The sequence below is a fragment of the Lycorma delicatula genome, chromosome 8 (genome assembly GCF_047948215.1).
Source record: "Lycorma delicatula isolate Av1 chromosome 8, ASM4794821v1, whole genome shotgun sequence".
Lineage (NCBI taxonomy): Eukaryota > Metazoa > Arthropoda > Insecta > Hemiptera > Fulgoridae > Lycorma > Lycorma delicatula.
Window position 1 is genome coordinate 104,844,721 of NC_134462.1, and position 23,957 is coordinate 104,868,677.

General features: G+C 31.2%; 1 protein-coding gene across 1 annotated transcript in view; it reads right to left on the reverse strand.

Annotated features, from left to right (window-relative positions):
• LOC142329279 (discoidin domain-containing receptor 2-like) overlaps nt 1-23,957 on the reverse strand; it is a 708,527-nt gene that overhangs the window by 349,278 nt on the left and 335,292 nt on the right. Inside the window, exon 3 of the mRNA XM_075373718.1 lies at nt 17,589-17,691. Coding sequence (XP_075229833.1) covers nt 17,589-17,691 — 103 coding nt within the window. The remainder of the gene's footprint in view (nt 1-17,588; nt 17,692-23,957) is intronic.

Genomic DNA, 23,957 nt, shown 5'->3' on the forward strand with positions numbered 1-23,957 from the left:
TGAAAAAATATCAGAGGTTATTAATGAAATAAAATTTTATGTACTTATAATTTAAAAAAAAAATGTGTATATGAAATTTAATAGGTGTACAAGGAAGTCATGTGTTGTTCACATCAGATTTTTCATGTTGCATAAATAGCAGGCATTTAATGATTTAAAGTTCTCTCCAGGTTTTACATCGGTAAGAAAATTTTGTACAACAAAAAATTTAAATGTAGTCGGGGTGCTGTTTAATATATAATAATTATTACTTAGAACTCTTTAATATAGGACAATTACTAATCGGACTACGACTGCATTTCAATATTTTCGTTGAAGGACAAAATTTTCTTATCGATGCAAAACCCGGAGAGAACTTTTAATCATTAAATGCCTGCTATTTATGCAACATGAAAAATATATTTAAATATTAAAACCGTTTGAAAGTCGATTGGTTACCCATTCATTATTTTATATAATTAAATACTGCATAACGATTTTTATTCCTTTATTACCATATTATGTTTTCTTTTTTTTAGTTCTATTTATTGTCGTTTTTTTAGTTAATATTATCTTTTTATTTTTTTTTTTTTGGAAATCGTGTTTTTCATTGGAATAATGACTCCTTCAATAAAAATAAATTAAAACTACAACATAAACAGCAAACTGTAAGTTAAATTACAGTTTGTTATCTTATCTGAAGGTTAAAAAAAAAAAAATTAACCTAATGCATACAAATGACTTTTAGCAAGAAATTATATTATATGCTACTAAAAGATACATTTGTGCTCTTTTTCTAATGATAGCTCGGTGAATAAAAGTAAGTGATTTTGATTTTTTTATTCAGTTCTCTCTTATCACATACGCTGAATGTATGATATAGAACGTCTCCCCCTCTCATGGAGGGAGACAAAACGTCGTTTCGTCTCCCTCCGATTCTTTCGGAGGGATCAGTAGAGTGAGACGTAGTTGAAGCTTTTTTATTGATTTCCAGATATTGTAATTATTTCATAATAAAGCTCTAAGATACCTTGAATAATTCCTAAAAAAAAAAAATCTTTAAGTTACTTCAATTTCATGATACGACTATAAATAAATAAGCAGTTAAAAAATAAAAAAATAGAAATCGCTTGATCAATTGCGGTGTATAATCTATTATATTGATGCGACTGAAGACAAAAGGGTATTATTTTTTCTAGAGATTGAACGTATAATAAAATGCAAGATAGAAATAAATCGCATTTCAGCTACAAAATGCAAGGTAGAGATGAACATATAGTACGTAATTTATCTAGATAGCTTAGATTAGGATCTTTCTAAAAGTGAATTGTTTTCCACGATCCGACCAGTAAAATGTATCTCATAATGTCCAAGTGAAATGTAAAATCCTCCGGGATTATACACTCGTGCATACAATAACATTGACACAAACGGATTATTATTTAATTTAAGTTGTATAAAACTACACCTGAAAACAGTTAAATACTTATACGTAAATATCCATTTAAAACAAAATAGAAATTTGCTTAATTTAATTGCGGTAAATATTGTTGTTGTTCTATATTTCAATAGTCCCGTATAACAAGAGATCTAACTAATGTGTTTAAATCTATTACTATGCAATATAAGCAAGAGACTTGGAACATGTAATACGGGCATTTACAACAATTTATGTTTCATTATTTTATCGGTAGAGCGAGCCATGAGCGACTACATCATTCTAATTATGTATTCTTGTGTATGAATAAATTGCATAATTATAAACCGGGAAGTTTATTATGTACTCAAATTATGAAGCAAGTAGGTCATCAATATTATCGTACTATAGATTATTTATTGGTACAAGCGTTTATTAACCGGTATTCAAATTTACTCGGCTTAATGATTTAAAATATCCGATGATGATTTCCTTGTACCCCTATTAAATTACATATTCACTTTTTTTTTTAAATGAAAAGTACATAAAATTTTATTTTATTAGTAACTTCTGATTTTTTGTTACTATTGAATTATTATTTATTGTAAAACTTTTTTTACAATCAGTAGTTAATAATTATTAATAAATCAATATATTTAAATTAAAAAAAAACCAAAAGAGATGAAGTCCGATGTGTCGAACCGATGTGTCTTCCTCTTGTAAGATCCAAATATCTGTCCTTACTAAAGTGTTTTTAGATCTGCCTATATTGCTCAGAAGCATATTGTACGTATAATATTGTGTAAAAGTAAACGACATGAATCCTTCCCATTTTTCAGAGGCCTTAAGATCCTTCCACTGCGTTATATGTAATTCTATAGGATACTAATGACGTATTACGAAGGTTGTAAACAGGATAGGATCCTTGGTACTTTGGTTACGAGGACTTTGCGGCAAGCGGATAGAGCAGTTCCTCCTATACCAAGAATTGAGTTATTTAAAAATTTTTATTCGTACTTAGATCCAAAAATATTTAATCGCTTACCAAGGGAATGTAAACCCATAGAAAACTCTAAAAGGTCTTCATTATCAATTTATGATTGGTTGTTGTTAACTGAACATGTAGAGAGTTTTTTTTTAATTGATTGGCCTGTGATTCTGGGTGGAATCGATGACTAAACGTTTCTCTAAAAATTTCATATTTTTATTAATTTTTTTTTGACGTGACAACGTCTTATAAATCGATGAACGCCGGTAGCACGCACGAAAAATTGTCCCGTTCCGCCTGAGCCGAGCCGAACCGTCGTGCAATGGAATATACTATCACGTCAAGCAGATTTTGGCGGGCTTTTCAAAAACAGCAATTTCATGAATTTAATTTTTGATTTCAATTTCATCATTTTAAATTGACACTTTATCAACATTGATTTGATTAAAGTTTATTTCTATAACAAATTGTTCATTATTATTTTTGAACAAATCATTCAATTTAAACTTGCAAAAATTATTAATATTAATTATTATTATTATTATTATTAAATGAAATGAAAAATGGAATATTAACCTGTTTCATTAGCTAATTAAACAATCAATTCGATTCAATTTATTTGTTTAAACAAGTAATTTTTTAAAACATCCAAATCATGGATGAATTTAATTAATTGGTATTTTCATCTAGGCCAACGCCAGTTTCTCAAAAAACATGTGTTTACTTCATAAGGATAACAAGTTTTTTTTTGCGACATTACAATCAAAGGTCGACGAATATCACTGGCAAATCTGTCATAAGGACAATGGACAATATAAAAAAAAACTGAGTTTTACTTAAAATTGCATTTAAGTCCTACCCTACTAAAGGTACTTGTATGTGTATGCGTTCCTCTTAGCTGAGAACATGCTTTCATTTTCGAACATATTGCCCGTCAAAAAATCATAAAAGTTTTTCTTAAATATTTATAAACAATAAATAATAATAATTGCAAAATAAATTAATAAATTTTACTATCGTAATTCATTCATTCAATATCGTAGCAGATCTTAAAACAACTATTCTCGATACAAATAAATCGATACTGAAAATACTATGGATTCACTAATACCCTAATAATAATAATAATAATAAATAACCAAAGTATAAATAATGAGGGTTTAAATCCTCATTATTTATACTTTTCATTATTCAATTACTTTACTTTTATATTTTTTCATATTTATTCTTTTTAAGGATAAAAATAATGAGGACTTGCTTTCGTTTAGAATCGTAAACATGATTTTTTTTCGGCCTTGTAATTACAACTAAACATACATATAGGCAAAACACGTGAGTCAAATCAAGTGGTAAACAATAAAGGTCAAAATTAGAGGAAAAAATAATGGTCAAAATTAGAAGAATTTTGAATCCTATATTTCCTACTTAGCGATTTATTGATTTTGAAGCTAACTTCTTTTTTGTTATTTTGTCATTTGTATAAAAACAATTACGTACAGTTTTTTAAATCATTCTTTTTAATAGTTTAATTTAAAATCTGTCAGCTTTAGTTTTAGAAATAATAATAGCTTTGATTAAAAAAACATAATAAATGAACATTTTTTTGTAAATAAAATTGATAAATTTATGATTTCGCTATTGTGTATTTTATCCAACTCCTTAAGTTTGCTCTAAGGTTCTGTTTATGACGAAGTTTATTGATAATCGTCTTGTATGCCTTCAGCTCTTTGGGGTCGATTTACATTGTCGGTCTTTGCAAGACGTTGTCACGCTCAAATCTCTGCGAAACGTAGTTCCACACAAATCAATTGTTTTTTTATCATTATTTTTCTTTCAATTTTATCTAGGATTATTTTTATTTTATATTTTTTCACTGTATTCTTGTATTGGATTTATGGTTTAAAGTTATGTAATCTGTATGTATGTACATATAATCCTGTCACTAGCTGAAATTTTAGTACTGTAAGACCTGTATCGTGTAATTAATTTTGAAATCCACACTTGACCATTATTCAATAAATGATTAACTTATTTTACTCACTGAAAATAATTGGATGGTAACCTTCAATACAGTTATTACTATATGAGATATCTATTTCCACAATATTATGTAATAACTGTTTACTTTAATTATTTTACTTGTATTTTATATTGTTTGGTTGTATGTCTACTAAGCTTGTACTCGAATATTAAGAATTTATAACTATAAATAATTTTATTTTCCCTTGTAATCTGTTTATTTTATGGAATAAAGATTATTATTATTATTTCCTTAATGAAAATTTCATTTGTCTATAACTCCGGAAACATATATCGTTTAAAAGCTCATTACTACAACAGGACTAATTACTACAGATAAGAAAAAGGCCCAAATCTTCTTTTTTATTGGATTTTGGACTTTTTTGAACACTTTTGGTTCAGTCCATTGCTATCAAAAAGAGAGGTGCACAACTAGATGTTACAACAGTCCTAAATATAAAATTTTAACATCCTATGGCTAATCTTTTTTGAGTTATGCGAGATACATACAAACATACATACGTACAGACGTTACGCCGAAACTAGTCAAAATGGATTCAGGAATAATCAAAATGGATATTTCCGTTGAAATCAGAAAACTGAAATTTTTCGCGATCACAATATTTCCTTCACTTGATACAAGGAAGTAAAAATTTAACTTTTAATTTTTATTCATGAAAAATGAAACTAATTAATCACAGAACTAAAAAGAAAAAAAATTATTATTTACAACCTAACATCAGGCATTTAAATTTCTAATTCGATACAAATATTGATCTATGGAAAGAAAACATATGTACAAAAAAAAAAGATGGAAATTCTGCGGTATTGTTTCCTTATTTAACACTCGCTTATATACCCGGCGTTGCACAGAGCCACAATTTCTTCATAAAAGACGACCTTCTCTTTGGTCGTCAGATTCACCCGCCCGCGATGTTCAAGCACGTTCTCGCCCAGCCTGACACCGTTGCTGTCGATCATCTGTTGAATGGTCGCAAAAATTTTGCTTTCTTCCCCTTTCGGTTGAGTTTGACTGATGGACAAACTAAATTTTATACCGCGCATTTCGATCTTAATTTATACGTTTTTAAGTTCAAATTGAAGCAACTGCTATCTTACATCTCCTTTTTACATTGTTAAAAAACGTTTTGAGAGTTTCTCTATTGATGGAATGCTAAAGGATGTTGTAAAAACATTTCAAAAATTCCAGATTGGTTTAAAAGTTCCAGATATAAAAAATAATCTATGTTAATCTTTATAACGTTTTAACTTGTAGGTTCTCACCCATCGCCCCTCCCACAGCGGTTGTGGTAGGGATTTCTAACACCGCAGTATTTTTTTTTTCAATTAATAAGTAATAATTCTCCTAAGTTTACTTAAAATCGGTCCATTGGTTAAGGAGAATAAGTGGAACAAACAGACAAACTCAGTAAAAAATAACTTTTTTTATCTATTAGAATTAGACCTAGAAAAGAAGGCAAAATTAAAAAAAAAAAAAAAACAATTATTTTTTTGAACGAAAAGAAAAGAGAATGAAGTAGATATTTATAAAATTAAAAACTCTTCAGAAAAAACTAAATCCATCCAAAGAGCTGCCATAAATTTATTTGAAATACAGCAATTACAACTTAGCGGGACAAATTATAAGAATAAATGAAATCAGATTAAAAGAGCATTCGACCATTATACAGTATAAAGAGTGTCCCACAAAGAGTTATACGCTTTTGATTAAGAATCACTCGCTCAGTCCCCCACCAATACTATTGAAACTTTGCAGCCCTTTTAACTAAGATTGTAAAAATATTAAGTGAAAATTTCGACCTTCTAGAATGAATAGAAACAAAATGGCGGGTTTCAAACAAAAACATCAATCTTAGATAAAGCACATTTTTTTATATTCATTACAAAATAGCTCGTAAAAATTATTAAAAACAGATTATAATTAGAACTAGAACAACTAAAAATATTTGAATAATTAGTGATGATTATAACTAATTATTAACTTGTTTTATTCAATTTAAACAGCTGTTCAAGTATAATCTGTTTTTAATCATTTTACCAGCTATTTTGTAATGAATAAAAAATGTGGTTCTATAGATTTTAGAAGTTTGGAATTTTTCACAGAACATTTTTAGAACCGTAGTTTAAAAGATCTGTACAGTTTCAATAAAATTAGTGAGGGAATGGGCGAGTGATACTAAATCAAATGTTATATATCTTCGTGTGCCGCATTGTATATTTCCATTGTGTATGAAAATATATAGTAGCCCAAAACTGCCTGAAACCGGTCACAAAATTAGTTTTTTATCTCAAGTATACATATTATAAAACTCAATTATCTTTTGTGCTTTCTATTTTTTATCCTTATTACAATAAAAAACTGAAAGAGAAAAAAACATTGTTTTTAACCTCTATTAAGACGTTACGCCTAAGACGAAGGCATTAATTAGTCTTAATTAAATGGAATCAAAGCTATCACTAATTTATTTTTGATATTTTGTAATAATTAACATTAATCCTGACACAATTAATATTAAATAATAAAGAGATTTGATGTAAAAATATGGTGGAATAAAGTAATTAGGAAATAATCATGTTTAAATTTGATCCGAAGGTTTGACGTTATAAATGAATTATTAAATTATTTGTTTCGAGAACATTTTATATGACATCAGGATCCCGAGAGTATATAAACAGAGCGGTTGACAGGAACTTGTCTTGTTTCTGGCAACAGGAAGAATAGAATATAAAAACAATTATATAGACTAGCAAACTCACTGTTTGCTAGTCTATATCTTATGACAAATTTTACTTGTAGACTGTCTTACTTATCTAACTTATTCTCTCTCTTAGACAGATTCTCTCAGACTTATCATCTCTCAGTCAGACAGTAGTAGTCATCAGGGACAGGAAACAAAGAGGATTCCCAGGATCATCCATCGCCACAATTCCATCATCGTTGAAATTACGTTTTTCAATAAAAATAATATCTTTGAAAATATATTAATATACATATCAGTAAAATTATATAGAACAGATTAAGATATTTTACTGAAATTTAATTTAAATATATCCAACAACATCGTCTATAAAATAAATAAGTTTGAAAATCTTGCCTTTAAAAATAAAAAAAAATAGTGGCCATTAAAATGTTTTAATTATTAATAGCTTCCTATATATTAATTTTATCGAATAACATTTTTTTTTTTAACGATGTTATGCCTTTTATTGTGAGCAAAATGACGCATCTTTATTTCAAATCAGCTGCTAAACACAGATATGACTGAGATTGTTAAATGTTATCGCTAAAATTACGCTTAAAACAGGCACAAAATTATCAGATTACGTATTTAAATGGCCACCAATTTAGAATTTTTAAAGATAAAATTCCAAATTTCAAATTTATTTATTCTTACTTCGTTGTACGAAGTAAATGAAGTATTGCGATCGCGAAAAATTTCGGTTTTCAGATTTCAACAGAAATATCCATTTTGACCATTCCTGAATCCATTTTGACTAGTTTCGGCGTAAAGTCTTTACGTACGTTTGTATATATGTATCTCTCAATAACTCAAAACCGATTAGCCGTAGGATGTTAAAATTTTGTATTTAGGACTGCTGTAACATCTAGTCGTGCACCTCCCCTTTTGATTGCAATCGACTGAATCAAAAGTGTCCAAAAAAGCCCAAACTCCAAAAAATATAGATTATGGACTTTTTCTTAACTACAGTAATAAGCCCTCATTTAGAGCTTTTCAAGGATGTATCAAGGATATATAGGTGGTACTTATTTTCATTGGTTCCAGAGTTATAGCCCAATCAAATTTTAATTAATGAAATATTTGGATCTTACAAGGCACATCTGTTCGAATCAGATCTTTTCTCCTTTTTTTAACATTTTTTTTAATTTAAATTTATCAATTTATTAATAATTATTAACCTCCGATTGTAAAAAAAATTACGATAAATAATAATTCAATAATAACAATAAAAAAATTTAAAAAATGATAAAATATCAGAAGTTATTAATGAAGTAAAATCTTATGTCCTTTTCAATTTAAAATATGTTTATATGTAATTTAATAGGTGTCATGTGGTGTTCAAATCAGATTTTTTAAAAGAGTTTCAATTTCATTAAAATATCTCACTCCATTCTTATGATAAAGTTTATTGTGGAAAAATATAAAATGGTGGATATATGAAAAATGAGGCACTCTAGTCTATTTATCCATATAGAACTTTTTTTGTTTATTTTGATGTCCTGAATCGATCCTTTAAATTTGGCAAACACATTCCGAAACGTCATACATACATACATCTACATATTAATTCTTCTCTAAATTTTTAACTCTTTCTAGCTCTTAAGAAAAACTTATCTTACAAAGAGCAAACTTGCTCTTAATTTAAAATCTTTTCAAATTTAAAAAGTTAAAGAAAAATTAAAAAAGTATTGTTTTTACTTTTTCGGGAGTTTTTCATTTCATTTTACAAAAAATCTGTAAAAGCGGTTTTACATTTTTTGAAAATTTAATACATTAAAAAAAAGTAATTACTAGATAAAATAATGTTACACATATTTTACCATCATTATGAAGCGAGTTATTAAGTTTTAAACTCATCAGTAAAGAAATAACGATACTAGTATTATAACTTATAATAGTATTAAAACTTTCATTAGTTGGTATAATAATAATGTTAAAACTTCCATATACCAGAGATATCAATTTCTGAATTAATTTTCAGTGTAGTATATATTTATTCAACAAGATAATAGAGAAGAGGATAAATCAGACTTGCTCTTGTTAGAAATAAACAATCCAACGAACTTTGTATCGTCACCTCTTTCTGATATTTAAAATTTAATTTTTAATATTAATATTTTATAAATGTAAATATAAGAAAAATCTTATTATTATTTTGCAAAGATATAATTTTATATTTAATTTTCATTATTTCAAAAACATATAATTTTTATACAAAAAACTATCTAACCGATCTAGAATGTAAATGAAGCGACATAATTTGTGGACAATGCTGTAGAGTGTTATAGTAGGCAATCCTTAAAAACGTTTTTCGACTGTTAAAAATAGAAAAATTAAATTATCAAACGTTCCTACAAGAAAAATCTCCCTATTTTTGGATATGAGACAAGGCATATTGAGATATTCTGCTGGCCGCTTTTGAAATTAGGTGTGAAACATATTAAATGGCCGTTATTTTGTTCAGGAACGTCTCATCCGGAAGTTTAATAATCTCCTTTAAAATGATGCCTCATAAATCCATTCTATCTAATAACATTTTAGCTACTTATGATGACTTGCGAGGGGTGATGATCTAAAACCAAAAATTATATCATTTTGAGAGAGAAGATTTGTTAAATTTTATTTTATTTTTTTTACCCTTTCACAATTGAACAATTATTTAAAAGTTTCTGCAAGCTTATTTTGAAACTAGCTGTGAAAAACACTGAATGGCTGTCATTTTGTTTTGGAACGTCGTAGCCTGCTGTTATTACATCAAATTTTTTTAATAATTTAAGAATGGTGTTACATTCCTATCCTTACCATTTAATATTTGTCGTTTGCCTGCATGGAATCCCCTGGATCGCTTGATTTGTAGTGGTCTCATGCCGGAAAAATATTAAATACTAAGATGTTACCCAGCTCAAGCTGGGTAACATCTCTTTATGTATTTCCTCTTCTTTCTTTTACATATCTTTAGTTAGACGCAGATATTTTGTTTTGCGATTTTTTTAAACAATTTTTTGTCCTTATAGGTGGAGGATTTCGAAAGATTAGTCACATTTTATAAAACTAAAAACCCACATTAAGTAGAATACATGTACAAGATGTAACAGCCAACCTCTGTGGCTGAGTATGTAGCAATCTCGGCATTTCTTGCTAAGGTCCCGGGTTTGAATGCCGGTCAGGCATGGCATTTGTTTATATGCTACCAATCTCCGACAAACTAATAAACATAGCTGTTGATGCCCTGCCCTTTTATTACAAAAAAAAGATAAATAAATAAAAAAGTAGGCGTAAATACAACTAAAAATTTCAACTTTATAATCATTTTTATCTCTACAATTGTCAGTTTTATTAAAACACATTTAATTAGCTAAAATGCTTTTCTTTAAAATAAAAAAAACCGCAGAACAGAAGAAAAACGAAAGGACAATATCTTTTAATTTGTAGAATCCGACAATGAACGGTCAGGTAACTTTTCTATAAAACTAACATCTTCGTAAGGTTTCAAATTTTAAAAACCTAAACCAAATTTATGACCAAAAACAGAATATTAGTTTGTTATATTATTAACCAGTATTATAAATTAACTTGGGAGAACTTAAAATAACAAAAATTTAAAAAATAATTTATGATACTTCTTTAAATGCTTTTTTAAGCCTATTTTAACTTTGTATTTGAACTTAATTTTAATTTAAATACAATCTTAAAAGTGGGTTGTTATTTTTATAAATAAACATATGTTGTGTATGTATATACAGGTGTTTCATTTTAATCCCACCCTGGGCGATTTTCTGGTAAACTACGCACAAAAAAATGACCTAAACAAAAGTTACTCAGATTGGACGGGGACACCTCATTGTGACCTTGGACTTAACCTTGACCGTTATTTTAAGTCAATGGAATGACCTATTTTTGACCCCACCAATGAAGAGAGCATAAAATTTAATATTGAAATATGTGGTCACACACATGACCTTGGACCTTATTTGAAGGTCATACGGCTAACCATCAGAGATTGTGTTGTACGGGTTATCATGTTATACGGAGATAGTACTATAAGAGTTACACCGATTTTGAAGGTCACACAATATTCCTGGAATATTTATTTCAGGCCATTTATCTCACAAACTACGGGAAAGAGCATAAAAGTGACTTTACACTATCGTATAACACTATCTCTTATGGTTAGCCATATGACCTTCAAAATAGGTCCAAGGTCATATATATGTTCACATATTTCAATGTAAAATGTTCTGCTCTTTTCACTTGTGAAGTCAAAAATAGCCAATCCATTTGAAAATAAAATATCAAATTAACCTTGAAATAATGGTCAAGATAAAAAAAAGGGCACAATGATGTGTACCCCTCCAATCTGAGTAGTTTTTGTTTAGGTCATTTTTTGTATCGGCGTAGATTACGAGAAAATCGCCTGGAACGATTAAAATGAAACATGCGCGCGCGCGCGCGTGTGTGTGTATGTATGTATGTATGTATGTATGTATGTATGTATGTATATATGTATATATGTATGTATGTATGTATGTATGTATGTATGTATGTATGTATGTATGTGTGTATGTGTGTATGTGTGTATGTGTGTGTATGTATGTATGTATGTATGTATGTATGTATGTATGTATGTATGTATGTATGTATGTATATATGTATGTATGTATATATGTATGTATGTATGTATGTATGTATGTATGTATGTATGTATGTATGTATGTATGTATGTATGTATATGTATGTGTGTATGTATATATATATATGTGTGTGTGTGTATGTATATATATATATATATGTGTGTGTGTGTGTGTGTGTGCGTGTGAGTGCGCGCGCGCGCGCGCGTGTGTGTGTGTGTGTGTAAATACAAGGTGTTAACTTAAAAGAGGCCCCATCACTCACTAATTTATACTAAATATATATATTAATGTGAGATGGGTAAAATCTCCAATGTGAGATTGGAGCAGGAGTTAGGAGCACTGTACTGCCTATACATTTGAGTATTGCCAGTCTGAATCGAGCATTGTTTTGGAACTTTGGTTGCGTATTTGTGTGTTGTAGTTTGTTAAAATACGGTTAACTGTTGAAAACCGGGTATTCGTGATGGAAGCTTATTTAGAGACGAAATCTCATGTTTTGTGTCGGCGAAAATTCAGGTAGAGATTTGAAATGAAAGTACCAGTGAAAAGTGTTTTTCAGAAGTTAATAAAAAAAATTTTGTGAAACAGGTTCGGTGTTACACCAGAAACGTGTCCGATACAGGTCAGTTTTAACCATGCTCGTTCGTGCAGTACATTAAAGCGTCAGTTACAAGATCTCATAAATCTTTGCAAAGACTTAGTCAACAAAAGAACATTTCACTAGATTCAGGCACACTGCAGTGAAGAGAATGCTGAAATGTTATCTAATGCAGATTTTCCATGAACTAAATAATGCTGATTATGCTAAAAGGATTTACTACTGTCAATAGATTAGGAACTCCATTAGAGGCAATATTGACATTTTAGTTCAAGTATTTTTTACAGATGAATCGTGGTTTCATCTTGATGGGTATGTTAATAGCCAAAATTACCGGACCTCGGGTACTGAAAACCCGCACATTTTCTTTTAATCTCTCCTATATTTAAAAAAAAATAGACGTATGGTGTGCGGTTTCAAGGCGACGAATAATAGCACCCTTGCTTCATTTTAAAAATTATGCGTGCTGTCGTCTATCAAGTAATTAATAAAGAGTTCATACCCTAACTGCAAGAGGATGAGCGTGACCGCTAGTTGCAACAGTACAGCGCCATTTGCCAAACAGTTTGCTCTACTATTGAGATGTTACACGAATTTTTCGACGGAAAGATCATTTTAAAGAATTGTGGACACCAAGATGCACTGATCTGACTAGTCAAAACTTCTTTCTGTGGAATAACTTGAAAGAGATTGTTTATAGGAGCAATACACAAATCCTGCAGGAATTGAAGACAACCATAAACAATGCTATCCAGGAAATAGACAGAGTACAGCTAACAAGAGTAGCCAGAAACATGGTTAAACGTGTTGACAAGTGCATAGAAGTGGATGGACATCATTTTTAACACCAGTAAATAATTAAGTAAGTGTTTGCCAATAAACTATTATTTATAGACTTGAATATTCTGTATATATGTATTTATGTATATTTTTGAAATAATTAGTTATCAGTAAGTCCATTTTATCAAAATAATACCAATATAATAGCATTGCTTATTTAAATGTATAACTGATAGTCTAATATAGATTATTACATGTCAACGTCAAAATAATAAATGAGGATATAGTGGAAGTCATCGACAGTTATCAATCATCTAATATCCGGTATCCTTAGAAAAAAATTATTGCAATACTAGTGATAAATAAGATTATTTTTAACACCGGATAAACCTGCCATAATCAATAATCACAGAAAATTCCGTTTTTTTACGTTATTTTAATTTTTAGATTTTATAAAAAAAAGAACAATTTATATACATACGAATACAGGTTGTATCAGAAGTTACCCCGGGATTTTCATAACCTATTTACTAGTGAAAATAATGGGAAAAGTTCATATAAAGATATGTCCTAAAACGCTTTAAATGCGAGTTATGGCTCGTGAAATATTTCGCTTCGAATTCAACTACCCCGGTGAAATGAGGTCGTACTGAAATTTTTAGGACGTTAATTAAGGAGCAGGATAGAAGATTTGATAGGATAATGATTTCAGGATAAATGATAATGATTTCTTAGGATTTTTGAGCTGAAAAATCGAACAAAATAGACAAAAAACCGTATATTCAGTATTTTTGAGAAATCTGGGATTAAAATAAAAAAAACTGGAACAAAAAACCCTGTCTTTTATATTTGTCGTATAATAACTTTGTTACGTGGGCAGTAAACACTGAAAACGTTTAAACAAAACTTTTAGAGTATTTAATAATGACAAAATAGTGTAAGAGAAGTTGAATAAAAGTTAGAAAAATTCGAATTTTATTTGGAGGTTGTACACTAGATCAAATCATTTATAAAAACAAAATAAGCCAGCCATTTGCAACACATTTTTGTGCCCCTTTTCATTCAATTTCATGCTTTCAGTATATTTCATTCATTCTTGGACGCAAAAATGTAAATAAATCTAATATATATACATATACATAATGGCTACCATACAACACAAACATACTTACACATACTTTGCACCAAAGTGCCATTTAAAAGTTTTCCAAATAATCGACGGGAGTACCAGAGCATCACGCAAGAACCAACCAACCGATTGCTTTCACATTTTCAGGATTCATTCGTATTATCTTAGAGAAGGTTTAAGCCATAGATTGAGGCCGTAGCTCCCTTGGAAGGGTATGACGGGGTATCAGAGCTTCTACGTCAAGAACGAAGGAAACGTTGGAGGAAAGAGAGCTTTTTAGGGTTTAACCGGTTGTTTATCATTATTATTCTCACAACTATAAGAATAACGAACACAGCAGGTATCCAGCCGTCTGGCTAGACGGTAAGGACGAGCGATGCGAGCCCTGACCGGCTAGTAGTTTCTTAAATAAAATATCTATAGCCTTTTCTTTTAAGGTTGTTTGTGCCTGCTAATCGACAAAAAATCAATTAAAAGGAGCGTGCTTTCCCTATACTTGGTAATAATCTTTCAATTTTCTGAGCTAGTCTTGAGCGAATTTTTATTGCCTAGAGGACAGTACTACTCCGCGAAATAGGTTTGCTATCTTCTTTTCCGGTTAATCCACTCGTTTCGACTCTTTGTCACTACCCTTTTCGTTGGGATTTGAGAATCTTTAGAGGTCCTTAGAATTTTTGAAATTGACAGGCGTAATTCTGCCTAAGAACCTAATCTATGGTTTTTTTTCTATCTGACGTATGTTATGAATTCCAACCTGAGAATCTAATACTTATCAGGGCCTTCAAGCTTTTCTAACACAATTCAGAAGGAATCTTCAATTTTTATAACTTGAAATATTATAACTAATTACATTTTACAATTATTTTAAAAAAAAACCGTACAGAGAATACGCCGATAATGGGTTAATTTATATGCAATTAAAGGGAGAACGATTTACTAGTACCTGAACCTAAAATTTACACAATGAATCCATCTATCATAAAAACTAATAAACCAAACGATACCTACTATAATTCGATACAGTTTATTAGAAATTATTTCCTAATTAACAATTCTTTACGCATCAATGACAATAACGGTGACGATTGACAATTTTTTATATTACGTCAAAGTTTAGAAAGTTCAGTCAATGTGCAGGATGGGGATAGTTTGCTGGACCAGCAACTGTTTCTCATTATAACGTCCAATACCGGCAAACTAACCCCTCCATTGTATTACTGGCAATACCAACACTACTTCACACACTTTGGGAAGAACTACTATGCATCTATGTGTTTTCACTTTTTAAAAATTGACGAGCAATAACTCCGTGAATTTTAATTTATCTTCCAATCAATTAAATAAGGGAAAGATTTTTATAAAAATTTTATCCCTAAAATAGAAACATCTCTGATCTTAACCGTAACAGAATGAATGATTTAAATTATTAAAATATTTAAGGTATAAAGAAGGTAAATCATAGTAGTGTAGTAATAGCGTCTCCACCTTTCAACCGGAATTTTCCGAGATCGAATTCCTGCCACTTTTTACATGGTAAAAAAATATCCATGTTGTAGTCCAACTCACAAGCTTTAAGCGAATTAATTATTTCAAAAACTTGGGCAGTAACCGAATATAAAAACACGATCGCTCTTGCCTGCCTATACAAATCGATTAAAATTAATTTTGACACATATCTAAAAATTAATACATTTTTATTTAAATTTAAAAATTTATTTAAATATCACGCAAAGATAGGAATAAGAAGGTACTGAAATGTTTAACTGGTTTCGACGTTTTTATCAAAAGTTAATAGTAAATATTTTTTTAACATTTGTTCCTTTCGATTATTTTTTTTTTTTTGTCTTCAGTCATTTGACTGGTTTGATGCAGCTCTCCAAGATTCCCTATCTAGTGCTAGTCGTTTCATTTCAGTATACCCTCTACATCCTACATCCCTAACAATTTGTATTACATATTCCAAACGTGGCCTGCCTACACAATTTTTCCCTTCTACCTGTCCTTCCAATATTAAAGCGACTATTCCAGGATGCCTTAGTATGTGGCCTATAAGTCTGTCTCTTCTTTTAACTATATTTTTCCAAATGCTTCTTTCTTCATCTATTTGCCGCAATACCTCTTCGTTTGTCACTTTATCCACCCATCTGATTTTTAACATTCTCCTATAGCACCGCATTTCAAAAGCTTCTAATCTTTTCTTCTCAGATACTCCGATTGTCCAAGTTTCACTTCCATATAAAGCGACACTCCAAACATATACTTTCAAAAATCTTTTCCTGTCATTTAAATTAATTTTTGATGTAAACAAATTATATTTCTTACTGAAGGCTCGTTTAGCTTGTGCTATCCGGCATTTTATCTCGCTCCTGCTTCGTCCATCTTTAGTAATTCTACCTCCCAAATAACAAAATTCTTCTACCGCCATAATCTTTTCTCCTCCTGTTTCCACATTCAGTGGTCCATCTTTGTTATTTCTACTACATTTCATTACTTTTGTTTTCTTCTTGTTTATTTTCATGCGATAGTTCTTGCGTAGGACTTCATCTATGCCGTTCATTGTTTCTTCTAAATCCTTTTTGCTCTCGGCTAGAATTACTATATCAGCAAATCGTAGCATCTTTATCTTTTCACCTTGTACTGTTACTCCGAATCTAAATTGTTCTTTAACATCATTAACTGCTAGTTCCATGTAAAGATTAAAAAGTAACGGAGATAGGGAACATCCTTGTCGGACTCCCTTTCTTATTACTGCTTCTTTCTTATGTTCTTCGATTGTTACTGTTGCTGTTTGGTTCCTGTACATGTTAGCAATTGTTCTTCTATCTCTGTATTTGAACCCTAATTTTTTTTAAATGCTGAACATTTTATTCCAGTCTACGTTATCGAATGCCTTTTCTAGGTCTATAAACGCCAAGTATGTTGGTTTGTTTTTCTTTAATCTTCCTTCTACTATTAATCTGAGACCTAAAATTGCTTCCCTTGTCCCTATACTTTTCCTGAAACCAAATTGGTCTTCTCCTTACACTTCCTCCTTTCGATTTTAATTTTTATAAATAAATAATAACGATAAAAAATTTTAATCCTCTTCTATGGTTTTACAGCAATTATTTAGCTGCAAATGAAGTATATTTATGCTTAAAAAAGAATTAGTTACCGTTATAAAATTAAATTAATTTTAAACTTATATGTACATAAATATTTTCACATACGTAATTAAAAAATCTATTAACTAAAATTTCGTAATGGATAAATTAGATTTAATTAAAAACAAAAATGGTCACTTACCGTCCATTTTGAGGCCCCACATTAGGCACATACGATGAACTGGCTGTAACAGCAATATCAGGTATACTACCAGATTCCATACCAAGAGCTGTATCGCACTCCTCTGAAAAAAAAATTATACAGTAAATTACCACTGAAAACACTGATTTTAATACATTGAAAACTAATTTAATACACACTAAAATACCCGATAATAGATACAATTTTTAACAAATTCTTTTTTATAACCGACAAACACTCTTAATGTGCAGCCACCGGATACGAAATACTTTTTGATCTAGTGAGCAGGAAACCGTCCTTTCACCAGAACACAAAGAATGAACTGGTTTCGATGGACTCGGAATTTTCAGAATTGCTCTGGAATGAATCTATAGGAAAGAAAGAATTAAGGATAATGAAGAAAATCAACTACCCCATTAAATAACGGTAGATAAAAAAGCTGATAACACAGGTGTAGGACTTTACCGTTACACGGATTTTTTGGTCCGTTATACGGACTCCAAATATGTCAAGTAGTTATGGATACATATTTACAATTTACACTCCGACATACATACGTACGCACATTTTGTCACGGAAATTTTGATGCCATTTTTCGGTTTTCTGGAGTCCTTATGGGACAATTCGTCATGATTCGGTGAAAATCGGATATGCCCAATTTTAAACGATCACCATACTTTCCCTTATATATAACTATAGCTTCGCTGTAGCTATCTTAAGGATGTCTCCCAACACCAAGAGCTAATCCCATCGGTATTCTTTGATAAATTGGTTTTTTCCTTTAGGATTCTTATTGTACACGTTTTCATTTTCGTTTCATACATTAAACTTAAAAAAAAAATACAATTTTTAATATTATACGTACTAAAGGCTATATAACTTGATGGCGGACTTAATCGTGTTATTGAGTCATAAATAAATCAGAAAAATTTAATCAACATATTATTTAAATTAAAAAAAAAATGTTAATAAAAGGAGATGACGTCGAATTCGAATCTATGCGCCTTTGCATTGTAAGATCCATATATTTCATTAATTAAAAGTTTATTTGACTATAATTCGGGAACCAATGAAAATAAGTACCACTTATAATATATCGTTAAAAGCTCTCAATGAGGGCTTATTACTGCAGTTAAAGTTCAGAATCCAAATATTTTGCAATCAAAAGGAAAGGTGCACAATTAGATGTTACAACAGTTCTAAATCACAAATTTCATTCTCCTACGACCAATCGTTTTTGAGTTATGCGAATCACATACATACGTACGTACAGGCGTCACGCCGAAACTAGTGTAAATGGATTCTGGGATGGTCAAAATGGATATTTCCGTTAAAATCTGAAAACTGAAATTTTTCGCGATCATAATACTTCCTTTACTTTGTACAAGGAAGTAGAAATTATCGATAAAATGTGATATTCTACCATGTTGATCATGTAATCCTTATTTATTATTCTGCTTAGTATCAGTTTCAATGAAAAATTTTTAAAACATCCATGGCGTTTTGCAACAAAACAAAATCTAATTCTGGAATCTAGTAGGTGTTTTTGCGATAAATTAGGTACCTTTAGAATCGTCAGTACAACAGAATAACAGTTTTATATCGAAATAATAAAATGATTGAGGCGCATGATGGACGTAGATTTGAAACTGTTTTGTGAGTTAAAAAGGCATTCGTGGAATGCCAGATGTCTTGTTGAAGCAGTATGATTGCAATTCATTATGTAACTGGAGTTTGTCATTATTATCTTCTTTACATATTTATCGTAAATTGTTTTACGTCTTTTTAAAGGTTAAATGAAACAAACTATAAAGCAGTTAAAGAAAATAATGACATTACAGTATGGTTCAATTGATTATATGCCACAAAGGCAATCGCCAAGTTTTATAAGATGTTTACTCTAGTTTTATTATTTTTAAAGGAGGTTGTCCTGGATTACTAACTAAATTTAGATGTCCTTACCACCCAATGGAATTATTCAGGACAAACAGAAAAACCCTTAAGTCCTAGTGTACTATATTTACTCTTTATTATATCAAATATTAGTATTTAACAATATTATAATTTTCCGATGAAAATTATATGCTCTTGGGATGTTGACGTCTAATGTACAACTGAGGAAAGCTCGACATTAGTGAAGAGCAACTGTCTAATTCAAAAATAAAACAAATCCAAGAATAACATAAAATAACTTGAATCATAATATCCAACAGATTATCATACGGTTTATTTTATAAAACAACCAAGATAGAAGATAACTCTAAAAATGCATTTAATAATTCTAAAATGAATTGCATACTCTTTAAAATTGTAAATACAACGCATAAACAAACCGTGTAAGAATTAAAAATAAAGTGGAAATAATTTTAACTCTAATATATTATTAACCCTGAACAAATTAAGATTTATTAAAAGGATAGCAAAATGTTTTAAAATTTATAATTTTACATCAAGATAAAAAACAAAAATAAACTGTAATTTACATTACAACAGTTTTATAGAAAATGAAAATAAAAGAAAAAATCAAGTATGTATTTGTTTGAGAGCAAAGACAACCAAAATATTAATTAATTTAATTAATTCAATTATGAATATTATAAAGTTTTTAATACAATTTCATTTAGTTACATACAGAATAAATAAACACAGTACTTTTAGTGTAAATACTGAATACTTCATTAAATTTATTAAACAATACATCGTAAAAAAAATATTAAAAAATCTATTGTGGACACCACATGACTTCGTTGTACGCCTATTAAATTACATATACACATTTTTATTTTTTAAATGAAACGTGCATAAAATTTTATTTCATTAATAACTTCTGATATTTTTTCATATTCTTTTTTTGTTATTATTGATTTATTATTCATCGTAATTTTTTTTTTTTATAATGAGAGTTTAATAAGTACTAATAAATCAATAAATCATTTTAAATTTAAAAAAAAAGTTAAAAAAAGGAAATTGTTCAAACCGATGTGCCTTCCCCTATGATCCAAATATTTCATTAATTAAAATTTTATATGGCTATAACTCTGGAACCAATAAAATAAGTACCACTTATGATATATCGTTGCAATGCTCTCAATGAGAACTTATTACTCTAGTTAAGAAAAAGTCCAAAACCCACATGTTTTTGAATTTTGGGCTATTTTGGACACTTTTGGATCAGTCTATTGCAATTAAAAGAGTTGCATAACTAGATATTACAGCAGTAAATATTTTATCGTTTATTTAATTCAATGATTCTAACTAAAGCACGCATACATAGCCCATTTAATTCGTGCGGGTGTGGCGGTACTAGCGGTGACGGTCGGGACTTTAGTTCCTGTCGACCATCGCCTTTACATTAGTTTAGTTACTAATGTAATTTCAACAACTTACATAGAACAAATTTCGTTTGCACGGTCGGCAGACTGGTGTAGCCGCTAGGCTTAACGCACCAGGTACTGCGTCAACCAGGCGATCGATTTCAAAACCCAGCCAGACCAAGCTACTTTTTTTACACTTTAAATTTTATTCATTTATTTAATTCTACCGCTCAATATGACGCCACAACATAGCAAACGAATAGAACAGCATTTTTTGGGGCTGGGGTTCAATTTTTCAAATCGTTTTTTGCAAATATTGTTATCATTTAATTGTTAGCAAATGGCTAAAAAAAAAAAATAGTACCTTAATAAAACGAAATATCGAAATACTGAGGATGAACTTGCGCTACAGTCCCACTCTTTTGACTTTTAAAACTGAAAATTTAATAGCCCATATATAGACGTAATCTGACCAAGTTTGGTAAAAACCGGTCCAGTAGTTTTGAAGATATAAGGTGATTTAGAGGCCAAAACCGAACACACACACGTACATACGAAAATTAATATTCGGAATATTTCCAACCGGTTTTTTGGGTTCCTTAGGTGTCAATACATCATGAGCAGGTGAAAACCGCATATGCCCAAATTGAACCGATTGCAATACTTTCCTTTTTTGAGCTATAGCGCTATCTAGACGGGAAATTAAAAATAAAATCCCTTATTTTATGATAAATTATAAAATTAAGAGTTACGCTAAACTGTAGGAAAACAAGATTTCGCTTTAAAAACCGTTTACAAAAACTTTATTTAAAATTAAGATCCGATAATTGGTATACGAATTAACATGCCAAGAAAAATAAAACCCTCTTCTATATGAAATACAGCATTAATAAAACTATACATCGGCAATGTTTTTGAAGATTCAGTCACAATAATTAAGATGTTTCAATATGTCTTTCCTCTTAAGTTGTTGCACAGTTGTTACACGACGGTTTCAAATTTAAATCATAAAGAATCTTACAAGTACTGTATTTTATACTTCTTTGCTGTAATAATTAACGTATAGATTTTTTAAAAAAGGTAGAAATTCTTCCCAGTTATGGACTCGAGTCCTAAGGGAAAGATCACCTATTTCGTTTTGCGCATGAAACCGACCCCGCTGTACGCTATATTTAAACCGAATTGTTTATGTTACTCTAGCTGAGAAGTTTTTCCGCGAATTTGACACGTTTCTTGAAAAGATCCAGAACGCACATAATGCTTCAAATAAAGATACTCGAACGAATAGGTCAACTTTTTTTAACCTCTGGGCCCCGTAGCCCTACAGGCCGTAGTACGTGACTACATGTCTAACTGCACGGCTCTGTTTAAAGATGCGCACCTAGTTGCGGAAAATCCGTCACCAGGGGAAGCTCGCTCCGTTCTTGCTCACTTGCTGTGGAACTTGGTCTTTGACGGATTTGTGGGATTGACATTCCCACAAGTGGTCACGGACCAGCTTTTCGCCGATGACTGTCTTCTATTAGTTCATGATAACTCTAGAATCGAGCCAGCTAGAAGATCGAGCGCAGGCGGCTCTGTTAACCACAGAGGGCTGGATGGACAAGCAAAATTTAACGATTTCTGTGCCCAAGACGAAGTACATACTTCTCAAGGGTGCAGACAAATTTTCGTACAGTCGGAACCCCCACATCAACTATAAAGGCTGTGTAATCAACCTATTTAGAGTTCATAAGTACCTAGGTGATTTGTTTGATGAGAAGTTACCAAATACATGTTTACCAAATACATTAAGCAAGTAGCGGCGGACGCCGTCTCAGTGATGCACAAACTTAAAGAGGATTGCTTGGAAAGACGGAAGATGGGTTGTCGGGCCGTCAAATGTACATGGTGTACCGAGGTGTCTTTGAAAGCATAAGCATTTACACGGCGCCCGTTTTGGCGCATAGGTTGGAAAGAAATCGAGCACTTATTCAAAATTTAAGGAGTGCCCAGCGCAGAGCGTTAATTGTGTGCACTGGTGTTTTTAAAACAACCTCCTACGAAGCTACCATTGTATTGGGAAAGGCTCTCCTAATCGATTTAATGGTGAAAGTTCGGGCTGCCATGAGGAAATTGCGAAGAATTTTGGAGACCGAGGTATTTGGGATGTGGTTTCGAGCCGGACAAGTACCGGAGCGAATGTGATCACAAAGCACCAGATCTAAATTTCGTTCAGTTGCCCATCTCCCGCCTACGGAAGAGGCTGCAGAGCCACGCAATGGATGCATGGCAGCTGGAATGACACACTACGACTAAGGGAAGATCCTTGTATAAATTTATATAGGATCTGGGGAGATGGTATGCCTCGAGCTCGTTTTTAAGGGTAACGGATGGCCAGGTGCTCACCAACCATGTTAATTTAAACTAATATCTGTTTCGGTTCGGCCTGGCAGCTGAGCTGTGCGTCTATGGGGAGGTCCAGTCAAATGACCACCTGCTGTTTGACTGCCCTGTTCTTTTGGGGGGGGGGGGGGATCAGATACCGAGCCACCCTGGAACTTAGAGGTCAAGGAGAAAATTGGCCACTAACAAGCGGCGAGTCAATGTGGAGATAGCCGCATTATCGGACCGTATGGGAGTTTCTTGATGCGGTTGCTTTGTTTAATCGACATTAGTGATTTACCTAAGGGAAAAAATCCTACAGGACTGCTGTGGGAAGATAATCTAGAGATATATGTGGCTGATCACCAGCCAATTAAGGCTCCAAGCGCTTTAATATGGTGGACTTTCTGGCATTCAGCGACCTAGGCGTGACCGCGAATTCCTGTCTCGACGAAATAAATTTTGATTTATGGAAGTCATATATATTTTTAGTAGTTCATGGGGTGCACCTACCCATTTTAGAAAGTATATGACAAGTGAGCGATTGGGACACGTAAGCCGGTGGTTTATGGCACCGCGCTTAGTTCGCTCACGCTGTTAGGTAAGCTCTAGGATCTATTTAGGATACTGGCCGCTAAACTGTTCGGGGCTCAGTAGCCGTTTGTGGCACAGACATTTGGTCTTATGCTTT